The sequence below is a fragment of the Scophthalmus maximus genome, chromosome 5, assembly GCF_022379125.1.
Source record: "Scophthalmus maximus strain ysfricsl-2021 chromosome 5, ASM2237912v1, whole genome shotgun sequence".
In the NCBI taxonomy this organism is placed as follows: domain Eukaryota; kingdom Metazoa; phylum Chordata; class Actinopteri; order Pleuronectiformes; family Scophthalmidae; genus Scophthalmus; species Scophthalmus maximus.
In genome coordinates, this window is record NC_061519.1 from 26,733,561 (window position 1) to 26,744,781 (window position 11,221).

Below are 11,221 nucleotides of genomic sequence, written 5' to 3' on the forward strand. Positions count from 1 at the left end.
AGTTAAATGTAGTACAGTCAGTGTGTTAGCAAAACTGTCCACTTATATTTATCCACATGCATCCCAATTATTGAATGAAAATACATTTTAAATGCAAAATAGACTTAAAATGTTATGCCTAATGCATCCTTCCTCGGTCATATTCATACACTTCTTCTATTTCAGATGTAATAGTTTGTGCATGGTACAGCGCATTAAATATTGTAATTATATACAAAATTTAAAAAAATCTAATCAAAACATTTCATAATGATGCAAACAGGATGTCATCACCAAGGATGCAATGATCAAAGGATCAACGGGGACATGCTCCTGTGATCCGTGATCTCAGCGCATATAACAGGTAGTGAATCCTCTCAGAATCCCATGTGAATATTATGCTTTTTCTGGCCATTTACCTGAACTCTTTATTTTTTTGTCAGGCTGATCCTCTTCCTGGAACAAGTCACCATCTCTACAGTTTGAAGATTGTGGGAAGAAACATGTGGTGAAGTGTCAGAGCTGACAGGCTCTGTTCACTGCGCAGACACATGTTGTTGAGATCAGAGCTCAGACTATTGTTTCACTTCTCAGACACTGAAACTCAGACAGTCGTTCTTCACTGAGAGGTGAAATGGAGCAGAAAGGAGTTGAGCTGGAGCAGGAATCCTTCTCTTGTTCCGTCTGTCTGGATCTACTCAAAGATCCGGTGACTATTCCCTGTGGACACAGCTACTGTATGAGCTGTATTAAAACCCACTGGGACATACATGATGCGAAGAGGATCTACAGCTGCCCTCAGTGTAGACAGACCTTCACACTGAGGCCTGTGTTGGTGAAAAACATCATGTTGGCTGATTTAGTGGAGCAGCTGAAGAAGACTGGACTCCAAGCTGCTCCTGCTGATCACTGCTACGCTGGAGAGGAAGATGTGGCCTGTGATGTTTGTACTGGGAGAAAACTGAAAGCCGTCAAGTCCTGTTTGTTTTGTTTAGTCTCTTATTGTAAAAAACACCTCCAACGTCATTATGATGTACCTCAGTTAAAGAAGCACAAGCTGGTGGACCCCACCAAGAAGCTCCAGGAGAACATCTGCTCTCGTCACGATGAGGTGATGAAGATGTTCTGCCGCACTGATCAGCAGTGTATCTGTTATCTCTGCTCTGTGGACGAACATAAAGGCTACAACACAGTCACAGCTGCATTAGAAAGGACCGAGAGGCAGAGAGAGCTTGAGCTGAGTCGAGAACAAATCCAGAAGAGAGTCCAGGACAGAGAGAAAGATGTGAAGCTGCTTCAACAGGAGCTGGAGGCTCTCAATGGCTCTGCTGATAAAGCAGTGGAGGACAGTGAGAAGATCTTCACTGAGATGATCCGTCTGGTGGAGAAAAGAAGCTCCGACGTGAAGCAGCAGATCAGATCCCAGCAGGAAACTGAAGTGAGTCGAGTCAAAGATCTTCAGGAGAAGCTGAAGCAGGAGATCAATGAGCTGAAGAGGAAAGACGCTGAACTGAAGCAGCTCTCACACACAGAGGATCACAACCAGTTTCTACACAACTACCCCTCACTGACACCACTCAGTCCGTCTACACACTCATCCAGCATCGACATCCGTCCTCTCAGGTCCTTTGAGGCTGTGACGGCAGCTGTGTCAGAGGTCAGAGGTCGACTACAGGACGTCCTGACTGAGTCAGAGACAAACATCTCACTGACAGTGACTCAAGAGCCCAAGACCAGAGAGGAATTCTTAACATATTCACAAGAAATCCCACTGGATCCAGACACAGTAAACAAACATCCGTTATTATCTAAGGGAAACAGAAAAGTAACAAGAATGAGAAAAAAACTGTTTTATTGTAGTCACCCAAACAGATTCAATGATTGGCCTTAGGTCCTGAGTAAAGAGTCTGACTGGACGTTGTTACTGGGAGGTGGAGTGGAGAGCAGCAGTTGATGTGGCAGTCGCATACAAGAATATCATCAGAGCAGGGAGGTCACGTGAATGTAGATTTGGAGGCAATGACAAATCTTGGGTGTTATATTGTTGTGAAAATAGTTATATCTTTTATTACAACAGAATCAAAACTCCAGTCTCAGGTCCTCGGTCCTCCAGAGTCGGAGTGTACCTGGATCACAGTGCAGGTGTTCTGTCCTTCTACAGCGTCTCTGACACCATGACTCTCCTCCACAGAGTCCAGACCACATTCACTCAGCCGCTCTGTGCTGGAGTTGGGATTAATTTTTTATTTGGAATCAAAGCCGAGTTCTGTAACCTCAAATAGTCTTGTCATTTAAAGAGCAGTGAGTTAAATTGTGTTTAAACCTTTAACTTCTTTTCTCTCAAAGCTCCTTGTTTATGATGTCGTTGTTTCCTAAATCATTGTACAGATAAGTTTCTTTGATGTGTTATAACCTGTAATGATCATAATCAACGAGGAGATGATTTGTTACTTTTTTTTCCTATCTGAGATTGAGGTGAAACAAACTGATTGTGTGGATGAATTTAATCTGTCCATCAAATCATAGAACATGAGTCGTTGAACAGAAATGTGTGAACGAACTGAAGGTTTTAATAAAGAATAAATGAATGTTTTCTTTCGTCTTCATTCCAGCATCTCGTTCAAAGGTGATGGAGACAATGTGAAACTGACGAGAGAATAACTGTATATGTATATGAACTTGTATATTCAATAAACCATTTACCGAGGACTAATGAATAATATCATTGTATTTCAGTTAAAGGAGTAAATCTATTGAACAGCTGTCATGAAGAGTTGAATGTAGTACACTCAAGAGCAAAACTGTTTTAATATAATGTACTGAAGCAATATGAAAATTGTTGAGCTGCAAGTAATGGCAAGGTGGTAAAGTAAGCTTTTGTCTAGATCTGTGTACAGAAAATGTGCTTGTATATGAATGTCTTGTTTATTTTTGATGGCTTTCAATCTGGAGGGTTTTTTTTCAAATATGATTTGTTTAAAAAGAGTTAAGACCTTCAGCCTACACCTGTTTTACAGACCGCTGATATTTGTTCATATGTTATTATTGTTGAAAGTCAGTCTGAAATAAACATCAAACTTCAATATGAACGTTTTGACATTTTTTTTTTCATCAATGATGATTTAAGACAAACTGACTGATACTGTCCCCTTTTTTATTTCTATGCTATTGTCCGAGTGCTGAATTGATTAGTTGATAAATAGATCATTTGAAGCCGTGTGTCCACTCGAAAAAATATTAGATACCGATAAAACAACTAGCATTTATTAATACAGCGATTTAACTGGAAGCAAATTTTTTATCGTCCCGGATGAAGTTTGAGCCATAAATCCTGAACCACGTCGTCGTCTTCTTCTTCGCCATTTCTAAACACAGGTTAGAGCCTCAGGGTTAGAGAAATCTGATGTTGTCAGAGAGTCACAGGACTTTTATTTTGGTTTGATCTGACTCCCCTCCTCACTCAGCTGCACCTGCACATTGTACCAGTCCCACATCAAGTCCAGACTGTGGAATTCAAACCACGTCTTCCTCCGTATAAATCCATTGTGTTGCCGGGGCGGGGAAGGTCTCCAGGGGCATGGTCAGCAAGAGTGAACCTGCTGCTTGTGGATCCACCTCTTCTTCATCTTCTCTGCTTTGGCTCTTTCCTTGGAGGCTGGAGGGTCAGACAGAGACACGAGATGTGAGAAACACTGGATGTTTGAGGGAAATAGTCAGGTTGAGATTTTAGGATTATTCTCCGTCACTTAGAGACACATGAGGCCAGTGATGTTTCCCGTCTGAACAGGACTTGTGTACACGACCCTGTGTATAATCAAGTCATCAGTTTGGAAGGTGCAAAAAAACTAAATGTAGAGAAACGTTCACAATATTAATATCTTCATTAATATCTTGAATGCACTTATGGGCTATAGTTGCACAACTGCGTCCAGCTTCTACTTAGTACTGCTCAACTGCCTCTGTCCGGTTCAACAACGGCGCAAGTGTCTGCTGAAGAACCTTCGTGTGAGAAGGTGACGGAGAAATGAATGTGACTTTCCTGGTCTATATGAATAGAAAAGCGCTATATAAATACAATCCATTTAAATAAAGTCCATTTACCATTGACCCGTGATAAATATTCACTTAACACGGTCTCACACTCTTAGGACTGAACTCACCCCAGTCTTTCTTGACAAACTGCACCGCTGCACTTTGATTCCTCCCTTTCTTGTTCTGGAGTGAAAGCAGCTCGTTATCTGAAAAGCAGAACAAGACGCAGAGTGAGTGTGAATATCTGCAGTTTGGGCCGACAGTCGGAAAAAGTCTTGACGGAATAATGTCGCCGCCGTCGCCGCATGGGGAATCCCAGGAGAGTGGACACCTCAGCGGGACGATACAGGACGTCACTGTAGCAAAGCTCAAAATTGAGACAGATCATTGTCTTTACAGACTACTGCCACAGAGTGTAGCCTGCATGTTAATGTGTTGGTTTTATTTACACTGAACAGCAGATGGAGTCCCTCAGTAAACTCTGTATTCGCTGCCCCGTCGGTGGCTCTAATAGTTTCATATCTATTGTTTACAAAAAGGCAAATTTCCTCAAACGCTGTAAATTCTAGCCAACTCTTCTCAATCTGGAGAAGTGAAGAGGATTCATTAGGGATGATTTTCCGCTATGGATTTATCCATGTAGGAGCCGTTTGAGTTAATGTTTTGTAAACATTCATTCTGACCACTAGGGTGCAGTAATGGATAACTTTTGTTTCTGTGGCGATCACAGCGACAGGTGATTTAAACGAACAGGTAATCAGTAATCTGAGGAGCGCTCAGTTCTTTACGTACTCCAGGTTCAGTAGAAACTCTGAATCAGATCTTAACACTTTACAAATGATCTTTTTGGAAATATTCAACCTCCGCAACAAAGGGGAACTTGAAACAAGGAAGAAATTATTTTTTGTGACATTTTGTGTTATTACGGACTTTGACTACTTCAGTGTGTTTTTTTTGGGGATAGTCACTACCATCTACACTTTGTGCTCCAGTAAGTATGTGGTGCAGCAGGTGTGTGTGTGTGAGGGCTGCCTTCTTACTCGTGGTCCTGCAGCTGCCTGGTCCGTACAGCCTGGACTGGATGAAGTCTTGGGCCACCTGTTGCTGGAAGGTCGCCGACGATCGCTCCTTCACCGTTGCCACCGTGTAGTTACCCTTCAGACTGAAACAGGAAGGAGTCCAGTTCACACGGAAGGAGTTTGTCTTATGATCTGATTGGTCTGTACTCGGGGCCACTGACAGGTTTGGATCTGTTCCAGTTACCATGGCCATTTACACTGGGAGGAAGTGAACCAGCTTACGTAGGACTGAGAACCAGAGTCAAACCATTTCAATAGTAACCATAGATCCTACTAGCAAGTTAGCAAACATGGATGTAAACAAAGCAGATTTAAAATACGTTCCAGAAAACTTCACACGGCCCCGTAAAATATGAAGAATATGTGACATCATAATGTTAATCACTTTGTCTCTAGTTCAAACATGACTTGTTATTGGTCGAGGTCTCGGGTAGAGATTATTGATCACGACATTGTTGGTCGACTCCCATTTTTAATATTGGCTGGTTGTGTCTGTATTTTTTCTCGTGTGTCATGATCTGGGGCCGGTCCTGATGCGACAGTTATAATTGTGGATGTGGACAACATCACAGCGCCGCCGCCGCGTTGCGGTTGTTGTGACGCACATGGACGACACATGTGATTTGTCAATGTTGTGACATCATCAGAAGACGCTGCCACACAACGGTGCAGTGACTGAAACTCACTCACGTTTACTTCTTTTCTTATTCTGCTTTTACTTTCTAGCTTTGGTTGATAGTCGGATAATAAATTACATTTAGGGCTCAAAATAGTTGAGATATACTTTGATAGTTTAGATTTTACGGTCAAGCTGCCAGACTCATGCAAATTAATTACAACTTTAACGTGTGGACATACTTTCGAGCATGTGCCAATTTCCCACTCCTCTTCTTTTGCGTCTTCCCTCGCTCTTCCTCTTCCTCATCATCCTCCTCCTGCTGCTGCTCTTCAGCTGGTGAGATTGGGTTAAATTGGGGGGAGAACATGAGTCACACTGGTCTGAAGCTTTATCTGCTGCTCTGTTTTTATTAAATATGACAGAGGGATGGGAGGCGTTTTCACCTTTGTCGTCAGACGGTTTCTGCTTCCTGCAAAAATAAAGATGATTTAAATGTTGACTGAGCAGAGACAGAGGAGAACGTGTACAAAGAGCGTCAGAATAAGAGAGAGTCGATAAACTCACTTTGCAAAGGAGGAGGAGTCGATCTCCTCCAACACGTCGGCCGGTAAGAGTCTTCTTTTCTACGGGTATCAGCAGTGACGGAAAAGACGACACGAAAATCTTTGTCACAAGACGAGCACATGAAAAGATCATCACGTTTGACCACCAGAAATATTTAAAAGTGGGAAAGATTTGTTTCTTCTTTTTTTCCTCTGTAATAACCTGCAGATTAATTGATGTTGAAAAGAATCCTCAGTAGTTGCTAATTAACACGTAATGTAAATTAAAACATCTCAGGGAATAAAAAACAATAAGAAGAGGAATTATAGTATTTCATAAATGTTCTGAGTCTTTGTTGTGGTGTGTATTGTATTGTACAGGAAATACTTTTGAGCATTTGTTCTTGTTTTTCTGTATTTGTTCTTGTTTGTCTGCAACTTCTGAATCAACAGTGCAATATTTGAAATGTTTGTCCGGGGGGCTAAATCAACAGAGCATTGATCATGTATCCATAAGTGTTTATAGTGTATAGATATGGGGCAAAAATCAAACAGGGCTTTTAATCACCTACTGTCTTGATGAGAACATGAGCACAGATCTGTAACTGGCATGTTATTGAAATGGTTGTAACTCCACACACACACACACACACACACACACACACACACACCTTCTGTTCCTGAAACAGCTCCTGTCTCCTCCTCCTCTTCTCTTTAAGCTGCTCCTTTTCCCTGCAAACAGAAAAAACCCCATTAATTTTGCCCCAAAACACGTGTAATTATACATAAAAACACAAACACACTTTTCATGGTTTACTGTTGAGCTGTGGTGTTTTATTTGGCGTCTGTCTCTGGGGCAGATCATCCCACCAAACCCTGCGTTGGACGGTCTTCACGTTCTGTGTGAGCGATGCTCTGAACTGTTTGACAGTTTTGCCGAAGACAGACGTAAACTATGTAGCAGTTGTTTTTGGTTTATCAAGAAACAATTGCACACATGGTGACAAGTGAAGAGCTTCTCGCTGCTCACTGTCCTGCGTCGATGGGAAACTTGCTCTCGATTAACTCGTTAATATCCATTTATTGTTGCCTTTTGGCACGGAAACACACGAAAACAGATTAATTGGAAGGAAATTAGGCTAAGCTAGCCGTGTTAGCCAGCGGTGTTATCCAGCGGTGTTATCCAGCTGCGTTAGCTAGCCGTGTTAGCTAGCCGTGTTAGCCAGCCGAGTTAGCCAGCAGTGTTAGCTAGCGGAGCTAGCCAGCCGTGTTAGCTAGCCGAGTTAGCTAGCCGAGTTAGCCAGCAGTGTTAGCTAGCGGTGTTAGCCAGCGGAGCTAGCCAGCCGTGTTAGCTAGCCGAGTAAGCTAGCGGTGTTAGCTACCTTCTGACCGTGTCCAGCGCGTCCTTCATGCTCCGCAGCGCCTGCGTCTTTGAGTCTTCAAACGTCACCTCTTCGGGCGCCTCGTCGTCACTGGACTCGAGCAATAAGCTGAAATGTTCCGCATGTCCTCCGTCGCCATTATCCGCCGTCTTCGACGACCCGTGTGCTGTTGCCCCACGTTGCTTCCTCGCCATGTTGTTGTCGTCGGCTGGTGATGACGAAACAAACAAGACGTGATTTGAGCCGCGTGGAAACGTCTGCCGACTAGTGGCGAGGAGGAGAACCACAGCCAAAGAAGTTAGACGCAGACGACGCGTGTTTCTATTGTAAATTAAAGCCATTTTATTTGATCCACAGCTGCAACAGTCAATTGGTTAATCGATTATTGGTCGACTAGAAATGTCAGAATAGAAAGAAATTTAAAGGATTTTTTTTAAAAGCAGTATGTATGTACAAAATATAACAAAATATAAAAATATGAATACCATGTACAGAGCAGTAGCAATAGTTGCACATGGAGAATAAAGCCATAACATAAATATTAAGCCTTTTTTTGTGTAATGCGTTCTTCTCATTGTTAGTTTGCCCTATTTATAATCGTTTTTGTGTGCGTGTGTGTTGATTTGAGCAGGCTAATTATACATCTATATACCTCTCGTTCATAGTGTATTCATTGTTTCCATCAGTTATACTCTCAACTGCACTTTATTTATACTGATCTATTTGCACTACCTACTGCTATCTGCTGCTAAACCCATTGTATTTTTATTATATATTCCTGTACATACGCACATACTTTGCACTTTACTGCCCTTTTACGCTTCTGGTTAGATGCTAAACTGCTTTTCGTTGTATAAGTGCTTGTACTCTGTGCAATGACAATAAAATCGAATCGAATCGAATCTAATCGAATCGAATCGAATCTAATTGTCGTTTTTGTTGTATTTTATTTTGAAGGTCACAACCGGAAACCGTGTCGGCGACAGGTGCGGCTCCGCTCCCGGCGACAGCGAAAACAACTGGAGCAAGTTAACGGGACTCTCGGTTTCTCCAGGGCGCCATGATGCACCGACTGTCGCTCGTGTTTCTGGCCGCTGTCGGGGCGTCGGTTGTCGGCCCCCCGAGGTCCGACGCCTCCCCGCCGGCGGCCGGGCCCTGCCTCGCCCCGCTGCAGTGGGAGGGCCGCTGGGTGCTGTACGACCACGGCACCGGGAGGAACCAGCGCGCCGCCGTCTCCTACGACGGCCCGAACCAGAGGCTCCGGGTTCTGCAGCAGCACAAGAAGCACACCCCGTGTCAGAAGTGAGTTGTGTTTCCACTGACTCCTCACACGCTCGTCGATTGAACTGTAAGTCCCACAAATACAATACAGTATATATGTCGATGCGGTATATTACAATACTTAGTGGACAGATTGTGCCAAAAGTCCTTCATTCCATTTCAGTTTATTAGGAATATTAATATTTGCATTGCACAATGTCACTGAAATGAAATGCACTTGTCATAGACGTCATGCAGAAATCAAGTACATAATGTAAACAAAAATTAAAAAACTGAAGCAGATATATATATATATATATATATATACGTATATCTGTATATATACATACAGATATATATATACATACAGATATATATATATATATATATATATATATATATATATATATATATATATATATATATATCTGTATGTATATATACAGATATATATAAACAGTAACCTACTGTAGTCCAACTGAACAGTCGTTTGCAAGCGTCCATTATATTTTGATAACTCCCTTTCGAACAGTCCTGATTGTGACTAAAACACAATTCAAAAACATATGATGAGTGAGAATAAGAGCAAGAAGCATGAAGTCATATCAGTGTCATATTTTATAAGAAGTTAATAAAGGCTTTGTGTATGTTAAATTTTTTTTTACCTAAGCTTCATCGAATAGTTTTATCCATCTGTTAATTATCTGCTCTGCTTCATACATTAAAGGGGCAGTAAGCGATTCTAAAGTGCGTAAAGTCCGTTAGCCGTCGGTTCTGTGTGCGCCGGAAAAAGTATTCGGCTCTGCGCTGGCTCTGTAAGACAAAAACTAAAAATTGGTGCTGACCGCACCTCACAACAATGCGAGCGGTTTGTAAACATCCCCCGTCAACACCTAACGACGTGTGGTGGCCTGCTTAGTGCGTCGGTCTCCCACACCCGGGGTCACGGGTTCACGGCCCGGGCAGAGCAGGGCAACAACAAAGAGAAAAACAAGCACTCTCCAAAATCGCTGATACCGCTTTAAGGGTCGCTGGAGCCAATTTGGGTAAGAAAAAACTCCTTTCACCCCTTTGCCTCGCCTTGCTTTAGGTTTTTTGAGTACATCTACCTGTACCAGAGCATGGTGATGTTCCAGATTGACCAGAAGACCAAGAACTGCTCTAAGATCGCTCTGACGGAGGCCTGGGATCCCTTCGACATCCCTGACAACTCCACCTTCGAGGACCAGTACTTCATTGGTGGCCCTGGGGACAGCGTGGAGGTTCAGGAGTGGTCGGACAGGAAGCCGGCGCGCAAGCGTAAGTCGTAGCGTAAACTTTCACAACATATCTTTGTTTGATCAGATGCTGATGTAAAAAGAAATTTTTGTGCATCTTGAAAATAGTGTTGGTCTACATTTAACACTTCCTGTATATGATTCACAGTAATTGATTTATTGAGCAGCTTGTTGGAATAAAACATTGAATTCCTCTTTGAGCCGCCACCATGTCTGCTTCTGTCTCCTCCAGATGAGACCTGGGTGGGCGTTTACACCTTGAAGGACTGCTATCCCGTGCAGGAGACCTACATCAGGAACAGCAGCGTCACCACCTCCACCCGCTTCTTCAACCTCCAGCTGGGCATCAGCGACCCCAACATCTTCACCCCGCCCAGCACCTGTCAATCAGCTCAGCCCGAGAGGATGGCAGAGTCTGACTGCTGAGGCGTTGCCAGCCCTCACCTTTGACCTTATAGTTGCTGGACAGCGTTCAGAGGCTGAAATCTCTCCCTCGACCACTCGTCCCCTACTCCCCTGTAGATGCAGTAAATTACTTTTTCAGACAAGTTTACCAACCATCATCGTTGTGTGTCATCACCTACACGTGAAATGTTGCCAGACTGTTAACTAAACAATAAAATCTGGGGCATTACCAAATTTACACATGGTAAATTTAGTGCACTAAGTGTTAAAGGGAGTGGCTTTGGAAATTGAATTCATAAGAGTACACCAAGAGTCTCATTGACAAAAAAAAGCATGAATAAAATAATAATAAATGGAAAACAAACCAAATGTATCTGGTAAATCTTTGTGAGTTTAAAGTTTCTGTTCCTACATTCAGATATAGAGCAAATGGGTCGTTTTGGGTTTAATCTGCTCAACACATTTTTTTCTTTTTTGTTTAATTAGTTTTTCCCTGTGTAAATCAATGACATCAAACATCACAGTTTCCCTTGTAAGACATGTTCTTGTGCAGTGTGCAACTTTATCTAAGGAATACATTTTAGAGAGTAGAAGTCATATTACATATAATACATAAAATAAAATAAAAGTAAATAATGCAGACAAT

The 11,221-nt window shown here is 42.5% G+C and overlaps 3 protein-coding genes across 3 annotated transcripts; 2 read left to right on the forward strand and 1 right to left on the reverse strand.

Annotated features, from left to right (window-relative positions):
* Window positions 1-386: 386 nt before the first annotated feature.
* On the forward strand, window positions 387-3,062 carry LOC118310827 (tripartite motif-containing protein 16-like). Its single transcript, XM_047331789.1, is given in 2 exon segments — window positions 387-1,887; window positions 1,889-3,062. Coding segments are annotated over 2 exon segments (1,647 nt in total). The 5' UTR covers window positions 387-613; the 3' UTR covers window positions 2,262-3,062.
* Window positions 3,063-3,227: 165 nt separating this feature from the next.
* On the reverse strand, window positions 3,228-7,855 carry nol7 (nucleolar protein 7). The gene is made up of 9 exons (XM_047331790.1): window positions 7,634-7,855; window positions 6,923-6,983; window positions 6,274-6,332; window positions 6,153-6,178; window positions 5,949-6,042; window positions 5,052-5,173; window positions 4,140-4,217; window positions 3,450-3,634; window positions 3,228-3,344 (listed from the first exon to the last, which is right to left on the reverse strand). The coding sequence occupies exons 1-8, from the start codon at window positions 7,825-7,827 to the stop codon at window positions 3,561-3,563; spliced, it is 708 nt and encodes a 235-aa protein (XP_047187746.1). The 5' UTR covers window positions 7,828-7,855; the 3' UTR covers window positions 3,228-3,344; window positions 3,450-3,560.
* A 735-nt stretch (window positions 7,856-8,590) lies between these two features.
* On the forward strand, window positions 8,591-10,939 carry epdr1 (ependymin related 1). The gene is made up of 3 exons (XM_035634180.2): window positions 8,591-8,935; window positions 9,984-10,192; window positions 10,403-10,939. The coding sequence occupies exons 1-3, from the start codon at window positions 8,694-8,696 to the stop codon at window positions 10,594-10,596; spliced, it is 645 nt and encodes a 214-aa protein (XP_035490073.1). The 5' UTR covers window positions 8,591-8,693; the 3' UTR covers window positions 10,597-10,939.
* The last annotated feature ends 282 nt before the right edge of the window (window positions 10,940-11,221 follow it).

What these genes read in the sequence shown, in the direction of transcription:
- nol7 (XM_047331790.1), bottom strand. Translation starts at nt 7,827, where the DNA reads ATGGCGAGGAAGCAACGTGGGGCAACAGCACACGGGTCGTCGAAGACG. An exon ending in GCGCTGGACACGGTCAGAAG is followed by an intron (nt 6,984 to 7,633) that starts GTAGCTAACACC and finishes TTCTGTTTGCAG; the next exon opens with GGAAAAGGAGCAGCTTAAAG. An exon ending in AGGCAGCTGCAGGACCACGA is followed by an intron (nt 4,218 to 5,051) that starts GTAAGAAGGCAG and finishes TCTGCTTTTCAG; the next exon opens with ATAACGAGCTGCTTTCACTC.
- epdr1 (XM_035634180.2), top strand. Translation starts at nt 8,694, where the DNA reads ATGATGCACCGACTGTCGCTCGTGTTTCTGGCCGCTGTCGGGGCGTCG. An exon ending in AAGCACACCCCGTGTCAGAA is followed by an intron (nt 8,936 to 9,983) that starts GTGAGTTGTGTT and finishes GCCTTGCTTTAG; the next exon opens with GTTTTTTGAGTACATCTACC. An exon ending in CAGGAAGCCGGCGCGCAAGC is followed by an intron (nt 10,193 to 10,402) that starts GTAAGTCGTAGC and finishes TGTCTCCTCCAG; the next exon opens with ATGAGACCTGGGTGGGCGTT.